A 27571-nucleotide genomic window follows, 5' to 3' on the forward strand; every position below is an offset into this window, starting at 1 on the left:
GGGTTTTCTTGGTATACCTTTTCCCATCCTATTACTTTCAATCTATTATAGTTTTTAATGGTTGCTTCCTATTGTCTAATAGCTTTTTCTTAACCGTAAAGGACTATATTATGGAATGGTACATCTTGAGATGAAGGAAATTTATATTTGAAATTCAGCAGTTACTCAAGTTTGTCGTCCTTGTAGTTTCAGTGAACTTGCATTTAATGCATTTATTACATTTTATAAAATGTCATCTCAGGTCCTTTTGATTTGTCTGCAATGCATACTTAATATAGAGATTAGTCAATTTCTAAAATGTTTAATTTATTATTTTTAAGTTATTATTGTTTTAATTCCAGTGTAGTTAACATACAGTGTTATATTAGTTTCAGGTATACAATATAGGTGTACCATTTCATACATTACCCAGTGTTCATTAAAAATACATTGTCTTAAACCCCATCACCTATTTCACCCACCCACCCCCACCTCCACTCTGGTGACCATCCATTTAGTTAAGAGTCTGTTTCTTGGTTTCTCTCTCCCTATCTCTATCTCTGTCTCTCTTTTTTTGCTCATTTGTTTTGTTTCTTAAAGTCCACATATGAGTGAAATCATATGGTATTTATCTTTCTCTGACTTATTTCTCTTAACATTATACTCTTTAGGCCCATCCTTGTTAAAAATGGCAAGATTTCATTCTTTTCTATGGCTGAATAATATTCCCTTGTGTGTATATACCACATCTTCCTTATCCATTCATCTGTTGATGGACACAGGCTGCTTCCATAATGTGGCTATTATAAATAATGCTACAATAAACATAGGGGTGCATGTATCCCTTTGAATTGGTGTTTTTGTATTTTTTTAAGTACCCAGTAGTGCAATTACTGGATAGTATGGTAGTTCTATTCTTAACTTTTTGAGGAACCTCCATAAGGTGGTTACACCAGTTTGCATTCCCACGAATAGTGCAAGAGGGTTCCTTTTTCTCCACATTTTTGTCAATACTTGTTTCTTGTGTCTTTTATTTTAGCCATCCTGACAGGTGTAAGGTGATATTTCATTGTAGTTTTTATGTGCATTTCCCTGATGATGAGTGATGTTGAGCATCATTTCATGTATCTGTTGGCCATCTCTATGTCTTCTTTGGAGAAATGTCTATTCATGTCTTCTGCTCCCTTTTTAATTGGATAATTTGAGGTTTTTGTGGGGTGTTGAGTTATATAAGTCCCTCATATATTTTGGATATTAATCTTTTATTGGCTATGTCATTTGTAAATATCTTCTTCCATTCAATAGGTTGCCTTTTTGTTTTGTTGACTCTTTCCTTCACTGTGCAGGACATTTTTATTTTGATGTATTCTCAGTAGTTTATAATTTTGCTTTTATTTCTCTTGCCTCGGGAGACTTATCTAGAAAAAATGTTGCTACAGCCAATGCCAGAGACATTATTGCCTGTCCTCTCTTCTAAGATTTTTATGGTTTCAGGTCTCATATCTAGATTTTTAATCCATTTTGTGTTTTATTTTTGTGTATAGTATAAGAAAGTAGTTCTGTTTCATTCTTTTGCATATAGCTGAACAGTTTTCCCAAAACAATTTGTTGAAGAGATTGTCTTTTCCCATTGGATAGTCTTTCCTGCTTTATCAAAGATTAATTGGCCATATAATTGTGGGTTTTTTCTGGGTTTTCTATTCTGTTCTATTGATATATGTGTCTATTTTTGTGCTAGTACCATACTGTTTTGACTACCATGGCTTTGTAATATAATTCGAAGTCCAGAATTGTGATGCCTCCAGTTTTACTTTTCAAGATTTCTCTGGCTATTCAGGGTCTTTGGTATTTCCATACAACTTTTAGAATTCTTTGTTCTAGTTCCATGAAAAATGCTGTTGGTATTTGGTAGAGATTGCATTGAATGTATAGATTACTTTGGGTAGTATAGACATTTTAACAATATTTGTCTTCTGGTCCATGCACATGGCATGTCTTTCCATTTTTTTGTGTCCTCTTCAGTTTCTTTCATCAGTGTTTTATAGTTTTCAGAGTATGGGTCTTTCACCTCTTTGGTTAGGTTTAGGTGTCTTACTATTTTTGGTGTAGTTGTAAATGGGATTGTTTTCTAAATTTCTCTTTCTGCTACTTCATAGTTGGTATATAGAAATGCAACAGATTTCTACACATTGATATTTTTTAATCTTACAACTTTGCTGAACTCATTAATCAATTCTAGTAGTTTTTGATGGAGTTCTTTGTGTTTTCTTTATATAGTATCATGTCATCTGCAAATAGTGAAAGTTTTGCTTCTTCCTTCCTGATTTGGATGCCTTTTATTTCTTCTTGTTGTCTGATTACTGTGGTTAGGACTTGCAGTACTATGTTGAATAAAGGTAGTGAGAGTGGATATCCTTGTCTTGTTCCTGTCCTGAAGTGAAAAGTTCTCAGTTTTTCCCCAATGAGTATGATGTTCACTGTGGGTTTTTCATATATGGGCTTTATTATGTTACCTCTAAACCTACTTTGTTGAAGTACTTTATCATGACTAGATATTGGAGTTTGTCAAATGCTTTTTCTGCATCTATTGAAATGATCATGGGATTTTTATCCTTTTATTGATGTGATGTATCATGTTGATTGATTTGCAAAACACCCTGGCATCCTGAGAATAAATCCCATTTGATTGTGGTGAATGATTTTTTAATGTATTATTTGATTTGATTTGCTATTATTTGTTGAGGATTTTTGCATCTATGTTCATCACAGATATTGACCTCTTGTTCTCTCTCTCTCTCTCTCTCTCTTTTTTTTTTTTTTTTTTTTTTTTTTTTTTTTGTGGTGTCTTTATCTGGCTTTGGTAGCAGGGTAATGCTGGCCTCATAGAATGAATTTGGAAGTTTTCCCTCCACTTGTATTTTTTGGAACAGTTTGAGAAGAATAGGTATTAACTCTTCTTTAAATGTTTGGTAGAGTTCACCTGTGAAGCCATGTAGTCCTGGACTTCTGCTTGGTAGGAGTTTTTTGATTACTGATTCAATCTTCTTCCTGGTAATTGGTCTGTTCAAATTTTCTATTTCTTCCTGCTTTGGTTTTGGTAGGTTATATGTTTCTAAGAATTTGTCCATTTTTTTCTAGGTTGCCCAATTTGTTGGCATAAAGTTTTTAATAATATTCTTTCACAACTGTTTACATTTCTGTGTTGTTTTTATTTCTTCTCTTTCATTTATGATTTTGAGTTCTCTCTCTCTCTCTTTCTCTCTTTGAGTCTGGCGAGAGGTTTTGTTGCTCTTGCCAAAAAACCTGCTCCTAGCTTCATTGATCTCTTCTATTTGTTTAGTTTCTGTGTTATTTATTTCTGCTCTAATCTTTATTATCTCCTTCCTTCTGCTGGTTTTAGATTTTTTATTGTTCTTGTTCTAGTTACTTTAGGTGTAACATGGTTAATATATTTCCAGGGCTTCTGAATGGCTCAGTCATTAAGTGTCTGCCTTTGGCTCAGGTAATGATCCCAGGGTCCTGGAATTGAGCCCTCCATCTGGCTCTCTGCTCGGCAGGAAGCCTGCTTCTCCCTCTCCCACTCTGCTTCCTTGTGTTCTCTCTCTCGCTATGTTTCTCTGTCAAATAAATAAATAAAATCTTTAAAAAAATATGTTTCCCAAAGATAGGTTAATACTGCCTTAATTCTGGTAAAATATATTTCACCAGGAGAACTCCATTTCCTCCTCTTTGCTTTATACTATTATTATCATATATGTTATAAAATGAATAATACAATATTATATTTATTGCTCTGAACAAATATGTTTTTCAAAGAAATTAAGAAAGGAGAGAAAAATTACATGGTCTTTTATATTTACCCACATATTTACTATTTCCCACTGTCCTTCTTTCTTTCTTGCAGATCAAGTTATTGTCCAACATCATTTCCTTTAGTATTTCTTGGAAGACAGGTCTGCTAGCAACAACTTCTCTCTGTTTTTGTTTCTTTGTAAATATTTTTATTTTGCCTTCATCTTTGAAGACTAGTTTCATTGGATATAGAATTCATACTTGATCTCTTTTTGTTTTTTTTCTCTCAGCACCTTCAATCTGTCATTCCACTATCCTCTTTTGTTTCTGAAAAGCAAGCCAGTAGTTAGATTTTTATTTCCCCTTTACATACTTAGTCATTTTTTTCTTTTGAAGTTTTCATAATTTGTTCCTTGTTTTTGGCTTTCAGGAATTTGGGTGTGGTTCTCCTTATGTTTATTTTATTTGGGGTTTGTTGCGATTTTCTATCTGTAACTTTTGTTTTGTTCCTCTTAAATCAAATTTGGGAGGGTTTCAGCCATTATTTCTTCAAATATTTTTCCTACTCGTTTTCTTTCTCTTTTCCTTCAGGGGCTCCCATTAACACATGTTGGAATCCTTACTATAATCCTGTAAGTCTCTGATACTTTGTTCATTTTTCTTCTTCCTTTTTATCTCTATTTAGTCCTTAGATTGAATCATTTATATTGATCTGTCTTCAAGCTTACTGATTCTAATGTTGATTATTGTTGTCTCAATTCTATTTTTGATTTTATCTAGTAAAATTTTCATTTCAATTGTACTTTTCAATTCTCAGACTTCAATTTTTTTTAAGATTTTATTTATTTAACAGACAGAGATCACAAGTAGGCAGAGAGGCATTCAGAGAGAGGAGGAAGCAGACTCCCCACTGAGCAGAGAGCTCGATGCGGGGCTCCATCCCAGGGTCCTGGGATCATGACCTGAGCTGAAGGCAGAGGCTTTAACTAATTGAGCCACCCAGGTGCCCCTCAGACTTCAATTTTTAATGATTTTTACTTATTAAGATTTCCAATTTGTTAGTTATTATTGCATATATAATTCTTTGAACATATTTATAGTACTTTCTTTGAGGTTTTTGTCTGTGAATCCAACATCTGGACCCCCCCCCCCCCCCCCAGTAAATTTCTATTCACAGAAAGCTATCTTTCAATTTGCTTATGGGTCTGATAAATTTTTGCTCTCATCTCTCATCTTTTATGAAAGGGTATCAGTAATTGTCAAATAATATATGGACTTCCATAGGGTTTTTTTTTTTGACAATTTATGTAAGGCATAGTAGGAGGTATTATTTATTTACTTAATGTTAGAAATCTATTGCAGTGACTCTTTACATCAGATCCTTGTTATAGGTTAAGTAGTATATGCAAAAATCTGTGTCTAGAACCTCAGAATGTGACCTTATTTGGAAATGAGTTTTTCGGAGATGTAATTTCTTAAGGATTGAGATTAAATCATGCTGGATTTGGATGAACCTTAAATCAATGACTAGGGTCCTTATAAGAATAGGAGAGGACACAGAGGCAGAGGGAGATTATGTAAAGCTGGAGGCAGAGATTGACAGGATTCCTCTTATAAGTCAAGGGATGTCAAGGATTCCTGGGAGGCACCAGAAGCTAGGAAGAGGCATTGAACTGATTTTTCCTCAGAGCCTTCAGAAGGAATCAATCTGCCTCCACCTTTATTTCAAAGTGCTATTTTCCAGAACATGAGTGAATGAGTTTCTTTGGTTTAAGCTACGCAATTTGTGGTACTTTGTTACAGCCACTTTGAAAACTAATGTATTCCTTATTCTTCTCTCTCTTCTCTTAATATAGAATGTGCAACAGAAAATTCTGGGATTGGTTATTTTCTGTGGCTGCTACTATGCATTGACTGAAAGCCTGGAGGAGAGCTTCCATTCACTGGTTAATTTATTCATTCAGCAAATATTTAATGAACCTCTAAAATGTGTTAAGCTCTATGCTAGGTGCTAGGAATATAACAGGAGGTAAAACAAACCATTTCTCTTCCCTTACACAGCTTACCTTTTTAACGGAAATTCTAAATTAATAACTAAACTGTCTAAGGTCACAAAAATGTCCCTTAAGGAGGCCACTTAAAATGAATCCACTAAAACAGTATTATAGATTGTATGTTTGTGACAGCACCCCTCCCCTACCAACTTCATATACTAACTCCCAGTGTAGGTGTATTTGGAGATAAGGTCTCTACAAAAGTAAATAAGTTTAAGTGGAGCCATAAGGGTGGGGCCTTGATCCAGTAGGATTAGTGTCTTTTTGAGAAGAGACACCAGAGAGCTATCTCCTCTTCCCCACCCTCTTTGAGAATACACCTAGGAAAGGCTATATGAGGGCATAGCAAGAACATAGTCATCTATAAGCTAGAAAGGGAGCTCTTACCGAGAATGAACCCTGTCCGATCTTGATCCAGGGCTTCTAGCCTCCAGAACTGTAAGAAAATAGATGTGTTTTTTAAGCCATTCAGCCTGTGGTATTTTGTTACGGCAGCCTAAGCAGTTAATACAAACAAGAACCAAATATCTATGGTAATTGGTGAGAAAGGGATACTTTTTATCCTTCTAAAACTGTGAAATTGATTTGATTAAACTTACATTTTAGAAGGTTTAGATATAATTGCCACCACTTGCCAATTTTTAGAACAAACACAGAATGAACCAAATACTAATTGTTTATGGGGGAAGATGGACATTTTTTTTTCTTTTTGGACGATTGAGTTTATTATTCTCTACAGTTCCAGCAGAGTAGTAGCTTTACTCTGGACAAGTCCCAATATAAATTTTCTATTGCTGTTGTAGCCATAAATTTAATGATTTAAAACAACACAAATTTATTACCTTATAATTCTAGAAGTCAGAAATCTGAAATAGGTCACACAGAACTAAAACTAAGATATCAGTAAGGCTGCTTTCCTTCTGGAGGCTCTACGGAAGAATCTGTTTCTTGATTTTCCCACTGTTGAGAAGCTACTCACATTTTTTGCTCACAGACGTCGTCCATCTTCAAAGTCAACAAATGATCACTCTGACCTTCTAGGACCCCCTGCTTCCATCATTACGTCATCTTCTCTGGCTCATTTATCTCCCTTTGCCATCTTTTAAATGTCCTTATGACTGCACTGGGATCACCCAGATAATCTATGATAATATCCCTATTTTTAAATCTTTAACTTCATCATATCTGCAAAGTCCCTTTTGCCATGTAAGATAATGTATTCACATGTTGCTAGGATTTGTACATGGATATCTTTGGGGGAGCATTAGTCTATCTGCTGCAGCCCTTGTTCCTCTTTTATTTTATTATTTTATGACACTTCTATATTCACCATTTTCTATTCCCATTCCAATTCTACTTACCCTCACTCCCATTCCCAGGCACCCAGTTTAATGTATTTAGTGTGTCTTTGGTTATATAAGTATCATTGAATGATACATACAGTGTTTGGTGAATGCATGTATTTGGTTTTGTGTTTTTTATCAAGATTTTTTTTTTTGGAGAGAGAGAGAGAGAGAATGTAAGTCAGGGGAGGAGCAGAGGGAGAGGGACAAGCAGACTCTGTACTGAACATGGAGCCTAATGTGGGGCTGGATACAATGATCCTGAGATCATGATCTCAGTTGGTCTGGAAGCAAGTGTCAGACACATAACCAACTGAGCCACCCAGATGCCCCACATGTATTTGTTTTTTAGTTTACATGTATCATCTTAGATACAGACTCAATTTGTTTCATTTTTTGCCTAACGTAATTTTTTAAATTTCTTTTTGGTTATTTGTATTTTCTCCAGTGGATGTGTTAACTGTTGGGGTTTTTTTAGCTTATTTTTAAAGTGTACAGTTTAGTGAGTTTTAGTCAAAACATTGCACAATAATTGCCACTATTTGATTCCAGAATATTTTTGTTATCCCAAAAGGAAACCTCAAAACCATTAATAGTTACCCCCCATTTTCCCTTTCCCCAGCCCCTGGAAACTACTGATCTATTTTCTGTCCTTATGAAGCAGAAGATCTATAGAAAAATCTGTCCATATCATAAAGTTACATCTGCCTCTGAGCTCCTGAATTCTGTTTTCTGTCAAGCACTTTTTCTTCTCCATTGCTCTAATCATGGTCTCCTGGGGTACCTCCAGCAAGTTCCTACCACAAGCAGTGTTGTTAGGGACATACCCCTCATAAACCTGTACAGCAGTTTCTCTGCAGATATACCTAAGAGTGGGATTGCTAGGTTCTAGGTGTGCACCTGCAACACTTTACTAACAGATTGCTCTCTCAGGTAAATATTCTACTTCGGACTCATAACGGCAGTGCATGAGGATTTCCTCTTTTCCACTATTTTACCAACACTTTTTTTTTTAAGGTTTATTTATTTATTTATTTGTCAGAGAGAGAGAGAGAGCACACATAAGCAGGCAGAGTGGCAGGCAGAGGCAGAGAGGGAAGCAGGCTCCCTGTGGGGCAAGGAGCCCGATGTGGGACTCAATCCCAGGACCCTGGGATCATGGCCTGAGCCGAAGGCAGCGGCTTAACTGACTGAGCCACCCAGGCATCCCACCAACACTTGGTTTTATTCAACAAATTTTGCCAATCTTATTGGAGACCAGAAGTATCTGATTGTTGTTTTAATTTTCACTTCTCTGATCATTAGAAAGATTGACCATCTCATCTTAAGCTTACTAGTCTTTCAGCCTTCCCAGTTAGTAATTATGCATATTCAAATCATTTATAATATTATTGTTTCCTGCTTTTTCCATGTGGAGCTGAGTCCCTTGTTTATTATAGGTACTCAGACATTGTAAACATCTTCTTTTCTGTGACCCATCTGTTCATTGATATCCTCTGTTGAATAGAATCCTTAATTTAATACAGTTACAGCCATCATTGTTTTATCTTATAATTTATGCTTTTAGAGTCTTGTTTAAGAAATAGTTTCCCACCCCAGGTATCTCAAAAGAATTCTTTTATATTTTCTTCCATTAGTTTATAATTTTACCTTTTATATTTAGGTCTTTACTCTATGTGAGATTTTCCTTTATATATGATGTAAAATAAGGATCCAAGTTCATTTCATATCTAGTTATCCTAACAGCATCTAACAATCTGTGTTTTCTCTGCTACTGTATTTTCTGCCTCCATATACTGAGTAGCCCTATGAAGAGGTCACAGGGAGAGGCCTGCAGCTTCCAGCCAACAGCCATGTAAGTGAATTATTGGAAGTAAATCATCTAGCCTCATTCAAGCCTTCAGATGACTACAACCCAATTGGCATCTTAATTACAACCTCATAAAAGATCCTGAGCCCAAACCACCCTGCTAAGCTACTCCTGAATTCCAGATTTACAGAAACTATGTGAGACAATATGTACTTATTGTGTTTTAAGCCACTAAGCTTTGGGATAATTTGTTACACAGCAAGGATGACTAATATAATTTTAATCCTGAATAAAGAGCAAATGAGTTCTTTGGTCTCTATCACATGGTATCCTACAGTTTTTATTACATTACTGTCAGAATAATCAAAATTCTAGCTTTTCTATTTTGGCATTCCCTAAAATAAGACTGCAAGATAATTAAAAAGGGGGGAAGATAGAGAAAGGGAGCAAATATCTGAGGTCCCTTACAGTGTGTGTACCATGTCCTTTATTATCTTATTTGGTCAAAAGGACATTTGGTCAGCTGGTAAAAATGTGGTTCTTGCATTTATATTATCTTGGACCTCCTGCCACATAAAATCACTATTGACTGAAGCAAAGAGGCCCAAACACTGTTGGCTTTGACTTAGCTAGAGACAGAGGTCATAATAAAGAATGAAGCAGATTTGGGAAATACTGTGAAGGAGATGTACACAGTCGATGAATGTAATTTTTTCTAATATTCTTTAAGGTCTGTTATCTCTGATATTCTGAGATATTGGTCTGTTGTCTGGTATACATACTTCTATCTATCCTTCAATAGTCAGCTTAAATGTACCATTCTTTTAAAAGCCTTCTCTAGTTCTCACAGGTGGAGCAAAACAAATTTTAAATCCATTCTTTCCCAGCACTTTCTGTGTACCTCTATTTTGGAAGAGGGGTGTGGTAGTCAATGTTGGTTGCTTTCCTTTTAACCATTCTCCCCTTTTACTTACTAACAAAATCCTGCCTTTTTTTTTTTTAGAAGATACTGTGCCAAATACTGTTCCCTGAATCTGAGATTAGTCTAGAGGTGAGCATGTGACCCTGGTTCTATCCACTGAGACATAAGGAACAGTCTAATGGATGGTTCTGAAGAAACCATTTTCCCTAATAGAAGAAAGAGCAAATATACAAAGAAAGCTCTTTTCTGTTCATCTCCTTTCTGCTTTAGAAGTTATAGTATGAGGACATGACATCTGTTACTATAGCAGCCATTTTGTGAACACGAGAAGAGATCTCTTTGATACAGTATGGACAGTGAAGCAGAAGTGTTTGAAGTGTTGGAATCCTTAATGGCATCATTGAGCTACTGAATGGGCCCTGGAACTGCCAAACTCAGCTTCTCTATGTGATATAAGTAAATACCCATATTGTTGAAGCTTCTCTTAGGCTCCTAGTTATTTGTAACCAGAAGCATCCAAAGTAATAGAAAAGGAATAAAAATAACATTAAAATTAAAATTCTCTCTCTCCATCTCCTCTCTGCCCCTCTCCCCCGGCTTGCTCTTATAAATAAATAAATAAATGATGTGTTTGTGCCATGAATAGATAAATTAATAACTAATTGAATGGATAAATCTATAAACCAATGTTATGGTGTTATTAGGACGCAGTATAGAAAAACTGGTTAAGAGCATAAGCTCTAGCATTACACTTCTGGCTTCCCATCCTGGCTATACTATTTACTAGTTATGTGACCTTGGACAAATAATTTAATTTCTATGTGCTAAAAATGCAGGTAACAACAGTATATACCTAAAAGAACTGTTAGGAGTATATTAAATGTTCTATGTAAAGGGAGCAATAAAATATTTGGCACCTAATTAGCATGTTAGCCATTATTAGAGGAAATTAGAGAATATTCAATAATGATTCCAAACTTTCAAGCCTTTTGACTATGAAAATGAAGAAAAATATGGCCAAAATTCAGTATGGAAATGGAGAAGATGATGTTCATCTTCAAACATGTATAAAATAAAGCCTAAATATAGTTCAAGAATGAATATACTTTCGTTGTATTTATATAGTTAGTCTGATTTTGATTTATATTTCAGTTACTCATCATGAAATTATGTAGTTACAGAATTTTACTTTTAAATGTAATAATTTAAAGAGGAGGTAACTCCCAGACTGCATCGACCATGAGTCAAAATGGGTCTCCTCATATACCTCAATCTACCTTGCATACATTACTCATACTCCTGAATTTATCCAAAAGTGTCATCCTATTTTCTTTCAAGTTCATCTCTTCTATATGAATTGCCTTTGATCTAACTCAAGCCAATAAAAAAGATGTTGAGTGGGATTTTTTCCTTTTGTTCTTAAATTATAACAAAGGCCAAAAGCCTAGAACATAAAGTGTGAAGTAATCCACTCAGAGTTCCAGGAGCCCCTACTAAGGGTTCCATGAAGGATCTGCTGAAAAAAACCAGAATCAGACTTGCTATGTCAACCACCTCTCCACCCTGAGTTGATAGAAGAATAGGACTGAGAGGGAAAGAGTTGTTTGCATTTGGAGGAGCACAGTGGTCTTGACCAACATTTGAATACCAACACTAACACGTTTCACCTACAGGGAAGTTATGGGATCTGGCCAAGTTTCTTTATTTTGTTTTATTTCATTTATTTATTTGACAGAGAGAGAGAAAGAGGGAGAGAGCACAAGCAGGGGGAGCAGCAGGCAGAGGGAAAGCAGTCTCCCCACTGAGCAGGGAACCCAATGCAGGGCTTGATCCCAGGACCCTGAGATCATGACCTAAGCCAAAGGCAGATGCTTAACCAACTGAACCACTCAGGCACCCCTGGCCAAGATTCTTTAAGGGAATTTCTAACCATCAATAAAAGAAAACATGAGAGAGCAGTTATTGGGGGAAATGAAGTTAATTTATTTATACCCCAATGAATTGAGACTTCTAAAAACCCAATTCCATATACAAAAATGGAACTTACTGGCTTAATCTTTCAACACTTATTTATTGGTTGCTTCCCATGTGCCAGGCACTATTCTAGGCACAGAGAATAGAGCTTTGAAAAATATTAAACAGAGCCCCTGCCCTCCAGAAACTTATAAGAGTCTAGAAGCAGCACTGATTCCAGAACCAATGCTCAATTCAATGTCCTCAAAAATCATATTCTCTATCTCCTAGATTTTTGCCTTTTGTATAGACCTAATTCATGGACAGTCTCTTCCCTCTTGAAGGCAATGTGGTCACCAGTGTAGCATTTCTAATAGGAAGAGAATCTGTTTTTTCTAGTCATTCTGGCAGCATGTCAGACTCTCTTATTGACCTGGCTTAGGTCAAGTGCACATCTCTGAACCTCACTGTCCAGGTCTCAGTTGTGAGTGGGGCTATCATATTTGTGCAGGTTGGCCATTGCAAAGGGGGAAAGCAGGGCCTGAAATCCGGTATGGTCATATTTACCGAGGCTTTGCCTGGTATACAACTATGCCTGTTGAAAAGAGGGGCCTTTTTCTAGTTCACACTAAAACATCAGTGGTCTTGGTCATGTACTTACCTTGGAGCAAAGGTCAGATGAAGTATTCTCCAAATAAACCAAATGGTCTGACAGGGGAAGGACAGTTGGGGGTGCCATTGCCCTAAGACAGAAGGAGGGATGCTGGGATACTAGGCAAACAAAAAGAACAGCTATCCATCTTTTTTCTTAAAAACATAGCAAGGCATGGGGCGCCTGGGTGGCTCAGCAGGTTAAAGCCTCTGCCTTCAGCTCAGGTCATGATCTCAGGGTCCTGGGATCGAGCCCCGCATGGGGCTCTCTGCTTGGCAGGGAACCTGCTTCCCTTCCTCTCTCTCTGCCTGCCTCTCTGCCTGCTTGTGATCTCTATCAAGTAAATAAATAAATAAAATCTTTTAAAAAATTAAAAAAATAAAAAAAAACATAGCAAGGCAAAGCGAAGAGTGAAGATACTTAGACTAGTCATCAGAAGGACTCGATTCTAATCTTAGTTCTGGAAACCTGAGATACTGGGAAAATACTTAGCCAGTTCCCACAAAGTTTGTTTCTTTTTAAATGGAGAGAATTATTGTTCTGGCCCCTCTACACACTCATGGAAAGGGGAAAATAGGATAATATATGACAGTATTGTTTGGAAACTTTAAGCTTCTAACACTTGGAAAGTGTTTTTAAAAAAATAAATAATTATAATTATATTAATTATTTTTATTTACTGTATCCTTTCGGTCAGTATCTTGTCTTTACACATTGAAGGTGCACGATAGTTGTTACTTGGCTGATCCACGGTATGGAAATACACATTATTTTGGGTTGTTTTCCAAAATTCTATACAAGAAAAATGTTTTGGCAAAATGTCTATTCAACATTAAAGTCAACAATTCCAGAAACATACAAAGCAAACCATCTTTTCACCTCATTATTCAGGTCATAATTTACATACTGCTTCCTCAGGGAAAACTTCATGAACCATCCCCACCTGCCCAGTTAGGGCAGGGCCTCCAACCTGTTTCACAACACTTAACACAATTCTAGTCCAAGAGTTACTTGTGAAACCCTTTGTTTAATATCCATCTTCTTCAGCGGGCCATGAACTCCATGTATTGTATTGTTTGCATCCCATCGAGTATAATACATAGTAGGAAATTAAATACCTGCTCAATGAATGAGTAAAATTGCAGAATTAAGTGGTAACAAGGTCACATGGACTAGGAAATTCATCTAATCCCCCCTTTCTGTTCTTCTAATGTCTTTTTCCAGGCCCTCTAAGTGACCATATCCTCATGACTTCTGAAACTTCTACTAAGTATTTAGAAAGAATGGGTAGTTGACAAAACATGCCCATTTTAGGACGCAACTGATGACTATTTAGAAATAAAATCCATTCACTCTGACCTATGCAAGCTACATCTCAAAGTAAAGAACAGATGTGTTATAACAATTTCAAGGCCCTGTAATCATTAATTTATTCTATAATAGTAATTCTAAATTTTATACCCATGCATATCCTCATATATGCTGTTGTTTATACCTGCTCCAGAACCATGACAGAGCTAGGCAGTCCATTCCTGGAAGTACATACATTGCTCCCAGCCAGAAATTTGACTAGAGTGGTTCAGAGCAGGAAGGAGACTTTAGAGACAAATTATTCCTCTTCTCACCCCCCCTCCACCCTGAATTTCATTTACATAATGCAGCTCTTAGTACAAATGAAATGAGTCAGCATCAGGGAAGACAACCTGAAATATGACTTCTACACCAAAGGCAATTATTTTTTTCTGTCAGTCACTGTGATAAGTGATTTTCTAAGTAATAGAAATTTTTAGGAAAAAAAAAAGAAATTTTTAGAAATAGAGGTCATGGTCCAGTTAGGTCATAAATATCTGTCGTATGCAGGATTTTAGTTATTTTTAATTGTTGTAAAATACACATAACATAAAATCTACCACCTTAACAATTTTTAAGTGTACAGCTCAATAGTGTGCATCATTTACACTGTTGTGCAGCCAATCTCCAGATTCTTTTCATCTTACAAAATTGAAATTCTATATCCATTAAACAATAACTCCCCTTCCCCCACTCCCCTTATTTCCTAGCAACCATCATCCTACTTACTGTCTCTATGAACTGGACTGCAAATCATACCATATTTGTCTTTTTTGGCAAGTGCCTCTCACTGCAGCCCCAGCACTGGCCAGACCTATTACTGAAGGAGCTTAAAGAAGGAGACCCTGGGTCTGCTCTTTCACTCTGCTCCACTCCAACAATCTGAAATGGAGGTGGAAGCCATAGTCTGGTTCTGAGATCTTCTCCATCACCCTCCTCTTTTCAAGACTTAATCCTATTGAGGGCTGGGTTGAAGTGTAGGCAAAGCAGAGGCCTTTTTGTGTCATTGTCCTTCCACTTGGTGCTGGGAAGATCTTCTCTCTTCCTGCATTGGCATGGTGCATGGTTATCCTGAGGCCATTTTTAGCACCAGCCTGATCTCCAAGGATCCCTTAGAAAGGAACACCATAGCTGCCTTTGGCCCTTCCAGCTCGCTCTGTCTCCAAATCCTCTGCAGGAGAGATGACTTTTACTCACCCAGTGGTCTCAGAGACAACTCCCAGCTCCTGCCCACCTCACCCCCGCCCCAACCTCTGAGCTTCTTAAGGAACAAGTGATGATGATTATCTTTTTCAGGCCCCAAAGGCCAAGGGGGAATGCAGTGAGGTATCCCCATAGTTTATTCAGGCACACCACATTACTGATCCTTCTCATCTACTGGTCTAGGCTGCTCCAGAGACCTCCAAGTATCATGCAGTCAATGGTCTCTACATTTACATACACCCCCAAACTCAAGGGGAGCAGAAGAGCTTAATACCTATCAGGATCTCCCAGTGACTCTTCTGGTTCCCTGCTTCAGTGACAGCACCAGAAAAACTCTGCAGGTCCCCAGCTGGTAAGTAAGGAAGTAGTCCTCCATACTTGCCTGCCTTTGAAGCCTCCCCCATCCTGCTACTACCTGTTCTGGGGGTTGGAAGTGGGGGAACCCAAGGCCAGTGGTAGAGGGCAGTATGGGGAGGGAAGAAAGTAACATCTTCCCCTGGAATTTCCAATCAAACCTCTATCTCTTCTTTTTCTTCTCTGACTTCTTTTTTTATAGACTGACTGAAGGTGGTGGGAAGAGCAGTCTGGTTGTTAGAGTTCAGGGTACAGGGCCTGTTAGGCTGCCCTTTATAACTCTTATTGTCTTTTGTGGCAGAAACTTCCAGTTACCCATGCAATAGCATTCTTCTTTCTTTCTTTCTCTTTCTTTCGTTCTTTCTTTCTTTTTCTTTCTTTTCTAAGATTGATTGATTGATTGATTAATTGATAGAGCATTAACATGCACAATCTCAAGTGATGGGAGGGGCAGGAGAAGAGGGAGAGAATCCTGAAGCCCACACCCTGGAATGGGGAGCCTGATACAGGGCTTGGTCCGGACCCTGAGATCATGACCTGAGCTGAAATCAAGAGTTAGATGTTTATCTGACTGAGTCACGCAGGTACCCTCCCTTCTTTTGGAAGGAAGGAAGAGGGAAGGAAGGATGGAAGGGAAGGAGGGAGGGAGGGGAATGAGGGAGGAGGGAGGAAATATTCTATTTTATTGGAATGGCCAAGTGCCCAGCTAAAAAAACTACATTTCCCAGGCTCCCTTGCAGTTAAGGAAGAAGGCAGGCTCAAAATACTTATGTAAAAGTTGTGCAGCTTCAGCAAAAACCTGATAAAGAGAGATGATTTGGTTTGGAGGTGTGAGCTTTGCTCTCTTCCCCTTTCTTCTTCCTTTCTGAAACAGATAATGCAGTGGCTGATAACTCTAGCTATCAAGGATAGTATACCCACACCAACATTGGAAAACCCAACCTCAATGGGCAACTGTGCAGAATAAATGAGATAATCAATGTAATATTGCTAGTACAGTACAATGTAAAGTTGCTAGGACTTTATGAATGGTCCCTGGTATTAACAGATAAACCTGGGGGAGATCTCGGGAAAGTTGTATGGCTTTTGACCTGCCCCTTCTCTTCCAGATTTTTATGTCATTGGAAGGGGAAGGGAGCTCTGAGCCAGATCAGGTTCTGCAACTGACTTTTTGAATGACTTTGAGGATACCTGGTAATGTTCAGTATTTCCTTTTCCTTGTTGGCAGGATGAAAAAGAAAACAAATTATTACCACAAAGCATGAGCATTATACTGGAATTGCATTTATCTTAATGTACTATCGCCCTCTATTATTGGCATGTGATACTCATTCTCAATTTATGACAATGACATAGTTTCTCTTTCAAATAAATTCACCAAAGTATTAAATAGTGAGTGAAAAAATGTGTGAGAGACTTGAACACATACTTCACAATAAAGGGTGTCCAAGTGGCCAATAAATATAAAAGATGTTAAACATTGTTAATCATCATGGAAATGTAATACACAAAAGATTTACTATATACAAGTCAGAGTGATGCAGCATAATTTTTTTAAAAAACTAACAACATCAAGTGTTAGTGAGAATATGGAGAATCTCACATATTGTTTTGAGGAACGTAAATTGGTAAAAACACTTTGGGAAAAAGTATAACATTATAGATAAAAAATGAACAGATGGATTCTCCATGATACAGAAATTCTATCCTTAAGTATATATCCAATTCAGGCACATGTACACAAAAAGACAAGTACAAGAATGTTCAAAGTAGCATTTTTCACCCCCAAAATGGAAGCAACGCAAATGTCTCTTCAACGATACAGTGGATAAACTGGTATGATTATACAATGGGATACCACAGAAGAATGAGAAAAAATGAACTACAGTTACACTCCAATTTGGTTGAATCTCCCAAACATAATGTTGATCCAAAGAGACCAAATGCTGAAGAATATGTACTGCAAGATTTCATTTATATAAAGGTTAAAAATGAACATAACTGGGGTGCCTGGCTGGCTCAGGTGGTAGAGCGTGCAACTCTTCATCCTAGGGTCATGAGGTCAAGCCCCAACTGGGTGTAGAGATTACTTTAAAAAAATGAACATAACTAAGTTATAGATATTAAGAAGGCATTACCTCTAGAAAGGAGAGGGAGTAGTAATTGAAATAGACTCCTGGGAACTGACAATGTTCTCTTTTTTTTTTTTTTTTTTAAAGATTTTATTTATTTATTTGACAGACAGAGATCACAAGCAGGCAGAGAGAGAGGAGGAAGCAGGCTCCCTGCTGAGCAGAGAGCCCGATATGGGACTCGATCCCAAGACCCTGAGATCATGACCTAAGCCGAAGGCAGCGGCTTAACCCACTGAGCCACCCAGGCGCCCCGAATGTTCTCTTTCTTGAGTGGGTACTGGTTACATGGTGTTTTGTGTACTTTTCCATGTATATGCTCATTTTCAATAAAATATTTATTTTTTCCAATGAAAAGATTTAAAAAGAAGAGAGCTGACATAAAGAAAAATAGTTTTAAAATAAGGCAGCATAGTCAAATGACAAAATTCACAAAGGCCATGTATGAATAAATTATGTTTGAGAATTAAGGGATTGGATGACCCATGTACCTTTATGATTTGAGGATTCAGTGAAGTAATCAATAATAGGCATAGACAGAATAAAAACAGAGACAGAGAGAAGAGGAAACAGTAGTGAGGAGTAGCTAAGAGCATAAGCTCTGTAGTTAAAATGCCTGGTTTGGAATTATCGAATCATCACCTGTTGTTTCTATGACCTTAGGCAAGTCACTTAACCTCTCTCTACTCAATCTCCACATTTGTAAAGTGGTAATAATGATAATACCTATTTCCATGCTGCTCTCCTAGTTTCTGGTGATGCCTGATATTCCTTGGCCTTTCCTGGCTTGTAGATGCATCTCTCAAATCTCTGTCTCTTTCTCCACATGGTGGAGAGTCATTTTTAATATTTTGGGGGCCAGTATGCATTCCAGATTTTCACATTGTATTTGGTTTTATTCTGGAACAGTGTCCTACCTTTTCCCATCCTTTTTTCATTTCGCTTTTTTTTTATATTTCATGAAATTTATCTTTCTAAGAAGTCAGGTCCGTAATTATATAGAAGATTCCACATTATGAATTTGTGTGGTTATTTCCTTTTGGTGTGTTTTTAGCCTTTTCCTCTAAGAACTTCCTGATCTTGGTTCCAAATTGACGTCACCTTGGAATATTATTTTATCTCTGTGTGTGTGTGTGTGTGTGTGTGTGTGTGTGTATCCATACCACAAATGGCTGCTATGAAGTCCTTCGATGCTCACAATAACTTCAGAGGGAAGCAAGAGAGGAAATGGTTTTTCCACTTAGCAAAGGGATCTGGGAGAAAAGTAACTTATGTTAGGTCACATAATAAGTGGCAGAGCCAGGGCGTAAATCTACGACATTCCATCCTTCCTTCCTGTTGCTTCGAGGTAGATTGAGAAATACAAAAGTAGATGTAGATCCATGTTTGTCTCTATCCGTTGATGGATATACAAGTAACTAGTAACAGCAGTTGTCTGAAGTACTGAGTTAGGAGTCAGTGAGAGACTTTTCATCATTCTTTTATTTTATTTGAATAATTTTCGTGAGGGTAGCAGGAATAATGTAAGTAGGTACCGAACACAAAAGAGCTTTATAAATCATAAAGCATCATTAAAATAATAAAGGTTTAATGTTACTATTATCTACCAACAAAAATGAAAAATTGGATGTTTGGAAAAAGTCGAGTAAATTAATTTAGTACGTCCACGCGTTCGAATAAGAGTCTATTTTTCTTTTAAAAATCACCCTTTGACATATTTAATAACATTGGAAAGTGGTGAAGTGGAAAAATATACAAACTACATATATGTAAGAGTACAATTTAATGTGTTCCCCGTGTGAACATAGAGATACACAAATAGAAAAGAGACGGGAGGGAACCATCCACAATGGTTAGAAGGGAGAGGGGTGATAGGAAGTATTTTCTTATATTTTTCGTTGTAGTACACATTTAGTACAAGTTAATAAATGTTATTTCGGAAGAAAAAAAAACACAACTAAATCTTCAAACTTGGTCAGAAAGTTATTTTTTTACAGCTTCGTCGACTGACACGACGGGAGGAGAAAAACGAAAAAGCGTGCGTAGAGCGAAGGACAGAACGGAATCCTCCTCCCAAGCTCGGAAGTGAATTAAGGACTACAAGGAGAGTCGAGAGATGCCGACCTCCACCACGGCTAGAGCGGCCACTAAGACACATCGGAACTTCCGGGGCGGGGCCCCATTGGTCCTTCACCTTCCGCTGGGCGAATGTGGGCGTCTTGCAACGTGAAAGTTTGCAATTGCTGGGCCGCGACTTCCGTCCCTCTGAGACGGTGTTTGAAGTTGGGGGCCACCATGGCAAAGAGCAAATTCGAGTACGTGCGGAACTTCGAGGCTGACGACACTTGCCTGGCCCACTGCTGGGTGGTGGTGCGGCTGGACGGCAGGAATTTCCACCGGTGAGCGATTTCGGCTCGCGGCCACATGGTGCGCCCGGGCTTCCTGGGACTCCAACGCAGCTCGTTGCGCGCCTGGTTACCGGGCGACGCGACAGCCAATGAGCGCGCGGCATTGAGCATCGCCCGACGTGCCGGCTGCGACGTGCCGGCTGCGACGTGCCCGGACGCGAGCTGGTTTGAGTAGTTAGACTGAGGCCGAGTGCGCTCACGGTGAGCCGCGGGCCTGTGGTGCCGGTGAGCAGAGACCTGTCGGCAAAGTCTTGATGGGAAAAGTCACTCCGTGGTGCACTATTTGAGCTCTTCAGCCGAGGGCCTGGCTATGTCGTTAGCGGGTTTTGAGGGCCGTTTAGAGGCCTGTTAAGGTCTTGCTGTGGACAACACTTGACAGTATGTTTTTGTTTCATTATGATTAGGGACTGGACAGGTCACAGAAATACGGAGATTTAATTCTGGAAAGTGTTATTTTAATAATGGTTATTGTAACTAACATTTGTGGAGCACTTCCAAGGCGCCAGGCATAGTTACACTTTTATCTCTCTCTACTCTTCAGAACAGCCCTATGACGTAAGCACGCTTTATCTCCATTTCACAGAAAAGGGAATGGAGACTTACAAGTTAGGCCCCTTTTTCTCAGGGCAGGAAAAGTCTAGAGTTCTTAAGGAATGAATGAGCCAGGTTGTGGCTAGTAGAACTAGTACGCAGCTCCCTCTCTGTGCAGTCTTTGATACCTGGTGTTAATGACAAGCTCTCTTCCGCTCATGCCCTTTTCTCTCTTCTCTTCCCTCTATGAAGGTTTGCTGAGAAGCACAACTTTGCAAAACCCAATGACAGCCGCGCTCTCCACCTAATGACCAAATGTGCCCAGACTGTAATGAAAGAACTGGAGGATATCGTGATTGCATATGGACAGAGCGACGAGTACAGCTTTGTGTTCAAGCGCAAAAGCAATTGGTTTAAAAGAAGAGCCAGGTAATTCCGCGGCCTAGCTCCTTCAGAATATTTCTTACCAGCGCGTTTGGTTTTGCTTTTTTTTTAAATATTTCATTTATTTATTTGACAGACAGAGATCACAAGTAGGCAGAGAGGCAGGCAGAGAGAGAGGAGGAAGCAGGCTCCCTGCTGGGCAGAGAGCCCGATACGGGACTCGATCCCAGGACTCTGAGATCATGACCTGAGCCAAAGGCAGCGGCTTAACCCACTGAGCCACCCAGGCACCCCTGGTTTTGCTTTTTTATTGCTGATTTACGAACTACAGATAGAGTCTGCGGTATTTGCAACAGCAGAATGTCTGTTTTCTGTTTAGACTATTGTACTTTCGTCTGGTATTTGAACATACGTATGCCTCTCAATCTGATTCCCCTCCATTCTTCATCACCTTAGCTTCTAGATAGATCTGGCACTTAAATATTAAGACTAGAAACAGAGGCCATCAGAAGATTATAATTTTAATGATTCATAGGTTTGCTCTAGCTAGTGACAGCATATATGTGCCTTACAGTATTGCTCAAAGTTTTAGTTAAGGAGGGTCTCGAAAAAGACAAATTAGATATTTCATTTGGCAGACATATTGAAACTTTCACAGAAAACAGAGCATATAGCGAATTGGCATGTTTTTAAAACAATGGTTCCCTTCCTTCCAAGACTGAAACAAAAGATCTCTTGAACCATAAATTTACATCACATTCTACAGAGAAAAATTTGGTATTAGGAAGTTACTGATAGGACTGGAGAGAGGTGGGCTGCTTAGTTTTTCTTGGCTCAACACATTTTATGTTGTGGCGTGCCGAGTAGTTTGTGTAATCACTCTGTTGCACCCACAGGCCCTTATCATGGTTTTGAATTAATATCTTGTATTTTCTCTTTTCTTGCTCCACCCAATGTGCCTTATTTTTGCAAGTAAGTTCATGACTCACGTGGCTTCCCAGTTTGCCTCCAGCTATGTGTTTTATTGGCGAGATTACTTTGAGGATCAGCCCCTTCTGTATCCCCCAGGCTTTGATGGAAGAGTCATAGTGTATCCTAGCAACCAGACCTTAAAGGACTACCTCAGTTGGCGGCAAGCAGATTGTAAGTAAAACCAAATAAACGGATGTAGTTAAAACCACCAATTCCATACATTAGAGGTGGTGATTTGGTTCAGTTTTGGTGCATGTATATTTTGTTCAGAATGGCAGTATTTCAGTTTTTTTTTTTTTAATTAGTTGAAAACAATCAAACTATTGGGAAATTTATGTAAATAATTCCCTTTTTCCAAGTTTTTTGGGGAAAATCAGAAGACCTGGCAATACTAGGACATCATTCCAACTTAGTATTGGACATAACCTGTACAGGGCAGTGACTGCTGTCTTAACACAGAGACACACGTGTGCGCAAGGTGCCATAGTCTCTACCATTCTCTCTTATTCCCCCAGGGGTCACCTATTCTGCTTTGTGCTTTTATATTTAAGGTGGCCTCAGTGGGTGATTTGAGTTGTGACCCCTGCCTTACATGACTGTGGTGACACGTTTGTGAGACTTAATTCATTTTGTATATCTTGATTTTGCCAGAAGAACTGGAAAAGAGCAAGGAATAATCTAAATCAAATAACTTTGAAAGTATTCTTAAGTGTAGTTTTCAAGTTAACCAGTTCATATAATGCATAACTGAAATGACAGAATAGAACTTTTTAGGAAATAAGTTTGTTTATACTTGACCACTTCCCCACTGTGTTCCCAGTGTATGGTTCTGGGCATATCACTACATGTCTCTGAGATCTCTCTACTTTGGAAGAGAGAGGTGAAGTTCTAGTATTCTTTGAACTGTGAATATTGAATGAAGATTATGTATAAACAGTACTACTCTTCTCTTACAGGTCACATCAATAATCTGTATAATACAGTTTTCTGGGCACTTGTACAACAGTCTGGACTAACACCAGTACAAGCCCAAGAGAGATTACAGGTATAAGATCTTACTGCATTAATACTTAACCTTGGGGCTGTTTTCTATACTCTCCGATGGCATTTTGCATTCTTTTAAAGCTCTCTTTACTGCTTTGTTTTGAGAGGATATAAAAATCATACTAGTAGCAGCTCTGCTGCTTGCTTGCTCTGTGACTGAGAGTGAGTTACTACTTTTCCCTAGGACTTAGTGTCCCCAGCTGGAAAATGGAATTAGTGACACTGGCTCTACCTTCCCACATGGTAATGCTTGGCTGGTGCTGCATATTGGTTGCCTTCTTTAGACAGGGCATGTGCTCTTCTTTTTCATCAGTCCCACTTGGCCTCTTCATCATGGCCATTCCCTGCTGGGTGTGTGTATTGGTAAGAGTATAGGCTCTGGGAGTCAAATAATTGTACTCAGGGACTTCTGTTTAATTTTATCTTCTCTACCTTAGTTCTTTATTTTTTTTCTTTAATTATTCTTTTTTTAAAAAGATACATTTATTTGTGAAAGAGTGAAAGTGTGAGCAAACAGGGTGAGGGCAGACAGAATCTTGAGCAGACTCCCTGATGAGCAGGGAGCCTGATGTGAGGCTCAGTCCCAGGACCCTGAGATCATGACCTGGACAAAATCAAGAGTCAGACACTTAACCAACTGAGCCACCCAGGTGCTACCCTGCCTTAGTTCTTTATAAGTGAAACATAGGAAATAATGTTCCCACCTCATAGGTTTATGGTGATAATTAAGTGGCATGATGCATGTAAAACACATAGCATAGCATGAAGCACATTGTAAGTACTTAATAAAACACTGGCTTTCATCATTAAATGACAGCGCTACTTGTAGGATGACTGACTCTGCAATGAGGTGATTTATCGTAACAGCTCCCAACACAGTGCCTGATACATCGTAATTACATGATAAATGGTTGTCATAACGATGATGAGGATTTGCAGATACCATTAATAGGAATACTGGTAGATTTATCCAGAGCTTGGAAGAGCCAGGTTTAGATTTTGATTTTTCTTGGAAGAATAAAAGCAGTCTTTAGCTTTAGGCAACTTATATAATCTTTCTAAGCTTCGGAGTTATGTTCTCTCAAGTGGAGACGGTAATAAGGATCAAATAAGATAGCGTTAATGATGTACGTAGTACAGAACAGGTCCTCTTACTTCTAGTTCCTGTCACCCTATCACAGTAGTGACTTCTGAAGCCAGTTGTTAAAGAAGACAATTCTTTGAATTTATACATCTAAATAAGATTTAAGCTGCTCTCTAAATGCACATTCATTAATATCTATCAGAGGTTTGATAAAACCCTTCCACTTTTTGATTTGTGGAAATTTAGATAGAGTGGGTAGGTACGATTATGGCAGAGAGCAGATATAAAAGTCTGTTTTTATCTTTTTATTTTTCTCAGGGAACTCTTGCAGCAGACAAGAATGAGATTTTGTTTTCCGAATTCAACATCAACTACAATAATGAGCCACTGATGTATAGGAAAGGGACTGTGTTGATATGGCAGAAGGTAATGCTGTTGTGTCCAAAGAAAAATGGAGGTCAGAAAGACAAAAGCCTGTGCTCATCCCAAGCTTTGTCTTGCCTACTACATGTATGCAGAGTGATTCTAGTCACTAACATGAATTAGATCTTTTTAAAAATGAAATGCTGTATATTATTTTGGATGCTTTTTTTTTTGTCAGTGCTAATTTTGCTAGTTAGTGTTCTTTATGGTTTAGAATTTCTTCTCTAAGTGGCATCACCAATTTTAGAATTAGTACACTTATTTTTCTGTGTCCTAAGCTCTCTAAATCAAATAAAACCCTATAAAGGGTACACTGCAGATAGAAGGATGATTGCATTCATAGAACATTTCTTCCACACTGGATAATACCATTAAATAGTCCATCCATCCCATGACAACTCTAATATGAGGCAGTAGGTGTTGTATATGAGGGTTCTGTCACTTGCAGAATATTCTGGAGATTCCCCAGATAGTCATACTTACCTTAATATTCTGTAATAAGTCTGTACATTTACCTAAATTCTTAATTTTCAATATTTTCCCTCCATAGCAGCTTCTGAGCATGATTTCTCTAAATTTATCTCTTTCCATGTAAAGTAGTTTTTCTTTTTAATGAGTGTTTCCAGGTGTTAAGTGGTGCCTTAAGAATTAGTCATCCCATTGGCAGCTTTAGCTTATTAGTATTTTTAAAGCACATTTGCTCTTTAGCACAGGCTTGGATACTTCTTAATGCAGATGAGAGAGCAGAATTACCTTTAATTCTGCTGATAAGGAACATGGAATCACTCCTTTGTTCCTAAGATCTTGTTTGGAAATATAGCAACATAACTTTTTTAAAAAGTTTTTAACTATAAGCAAATTCATAAATGTTGAGATATGTGTATCTGTATATCTACTTGATAAATATATATCACTCAGAAATATAAAATAAAAAACTAAACTTCCCTCATATCCCCCTCTTCTCTCCCAAAACCAGTTAACAATGTCAGTATTTTAACTTTTCCTTGTAGGTGGGTGAAGTCACAACAAAAGAAGTTAAACTGCCAGCAGAAATGGAAGGAAAAAAGATGGCGGTGACCCGGACCAGGACAAAGCCAGTGCCTCTATATTGTGATATAATTGGGGATGCTTTTTGGAAGGAACATCCAGAGATCCTAGACGAAGACAGCTGATCCTTTGCTTTTAGCCCTGGCATGCATAACCATGCAAGACCTGCTGTTTCCCACCCCCCAAGTCTCCTGGCCTTAGGTGCCATAGGATCCCTACTACTAAGAACAGTGTGCCAGGAGTGACACATGACTGCTCTGAGAGGGAACAGGAAAGAAGGGATGGATGGGGTGGTTATCTTGTTCTGCTTTAAGTAGAACATTTTTTTACAATGTTGGAACTTGGTTCCTTCTGTAGAAGTGCATTTTTTTTTTTTTAAATCGTGGTGCTATTTTTATAAAGCAAGAACTATTTTATGCTTTGCAGAATGAATCATTTTTAGATTGTGGCATAAGTCTTATAAAAACTTGTCAAGCCTTTTCTACCTATGATAGAATATGAATCCAAACTTTACTCTCAACCACCTGTTCTTAACTACAGACTCCACTAACCTTGAAAATCTCACCTTTCCTACCCAGGAACACTGAACTGGAGGTAAATAATGGGTTGGTGGCTGCATGATGCCTCTGCGTTCAGAATTCCAGGGAGAATTAGGGTTTTGTGCAGTTCCCAAGTTGGCAACTTTGGCCGAACAAATGAGTAGTAGTTTGGATGTCCTTGAGTAAACATTCCATAGATTGATTTGTGGAGTTGTCAGCATGATCATTGTCTCACCAGGGGTATCTCCAAGGCCACTAACCTCTTTCTAAGAAGAAAGAATTATGTGTATATATGAGGAAAAATGTGAAAATGAATGAAAAAGGAAGAGAAAACACTGACTCCATGTCCTGTAAATACTTCAGTTCTAAAATTTACCTTCCTGCTGGACTTCCTGAAAATGATTCTCAGGTAGCCTCTATGTAATCAGAACACTGACATTTGAGTTAAGACAGTAGAGTGGTCAACACTGGGTCATAAGTGGCAGGTGTCAAACAACACCTAATGGTCCCAGCTCCTGATGGGCCCTTGTAGGTGGGGGAGGAGCAGCAGTAATTGCATGTTGCCACGCTGCTAGCCTCTGAAGCGAGGATAGGTGGTGGGAGAACTCACATTGCCCATTGTCCTCGTTTCATATTTCAGAGGAAGATGATTTGGCTCCATCAGGAATTAATTAAGGGACACCTGAGTGGCTCAGTTGGTTAAGCATCTGCCTTTGGCTCAGGTCATGAGCTCAGAGTTCTGGGATCAATCCCCACGTCAAGCTCCCTGCTCAGTGGGGAGTCTGCTTCTCCCTCTCCCTCTGCTGCTCCTCCTGTTTGTGCTGTCTGTTGCTCTGTCAAATAAAATCTTTCAAAAAGGAATTAAGCGGCAGCCTACATTTTACAGTCACGAAGAAAATGTATTTTTGAAGGCAACAGCTGGTGGTCTTCACTAGCTGATACCTCATCTATCCGAATCATTATTTCCCTTCCTGTTCTCATTATACAGGAAGAGATTTGGTGCATGTTAAGTAATTAATAAAATCTCTTTAAAAAAAAAAAAAAAAGGTTTCAACTCCGTTGGCCTCGTTTTTCATTTACTTTTCTCATATGAATCCAACTTCTGTATATATGTGTCTTCTACATAAGCCAGGATAAATGTACCTTCATCACAGCAGTGGTTCACAGACTTCTGCATACAAAAATTTACCTGGAATGCTTATTTTAAGTGCTATTCCAGCCTCCACCTCTCCCCCTATGAAGATAGAAAGTTTGCTAGTTCAGTTTTTAACCAAAGAGGCTTGTGATGCCCATGGTAGATGATACATGACGCTTGGGGCAACGTGGCCCTCAGTATACTGTGATAGGCCAAATGAGGCAATAAGGTAATGTTTAGCTCTTGACTGTCCAATGTAACTTAATGGTAAGTGAATGGATAGCATTTTAGGTCAAAATCTACATAGGTATCGACTATATAGATGAATTTAAATACGGGCATTAAATTACAGACTTTCAGGACAAAACCACCTGAAGAAATGTGCTTTCTGTGGGTGCTATGTGATACTACAGAGGCCCAATTTTGTCCTAAGATAGGGGTGTGAGCACATAATCATTGA

General features: G+C 38.3%; 1 protein-coding gene across 6 annotated transcripts; it reads left to right on the forward strand.

Moving 5' to 3' along the window:
- Positions 1 to 19228: 19228 nt before the first annotated feature.
- On the forward strand, positions 19229 to 27000 carry THG1L (tRNA-histidine guanylyltransferase 1 like). Of its 6 annotated transcripts, none has more exons than XM_059417252.1 (6): positions 19229 to 19943; positions 20736 to 20912; positions 21841 to 22010; positions 22796 to 22884; positions 24286 to 24393; positions 25401 to 27000. In XM_059417252.1, exons 1-6 carry the CDS (start codon positions 19753 to 19755, stop codon positions 25560 to 25562), a joined length of 897 nt encoding a protein of 298 aa, XP_059273235.1. In that variant the 5' UTR covers positions 19229 to 19752; the 3' UTR covers positions 25563 to 27000. The 6 variants fall into 6 exon arrangements, with proteins under 6 accessions (XP_059273235.1, XP_059273236.1, XP_059273238.1 ...); XM_059417253.1 differs by lacking the exon at positions 19229 to 19943 and adding an exon at positions 20098 to 20330; XM_059417255.1 differs by lacking the exon at positions 19229 to 19943 and adding an exon at positions 20545 to 20618.
- Positions 27001 to 27571: the final 571 nt, after the last annotated feature.

Source organism: Mustela nigripes, chromosome 12 (genome assembly GCF_022355385.1).
Source record: "Mustela nigripes isolate SB6536 chromosome 12, MUSNIG.SB6536, whole genome shotgun sequence".
NCBI classification, from domain to species: domain Eukaryota; kingdom Metazoa; phylum Chordata; class Mammalia; order Carnivora; family Mustelidae; genus Mustela; species Mustela nigripes.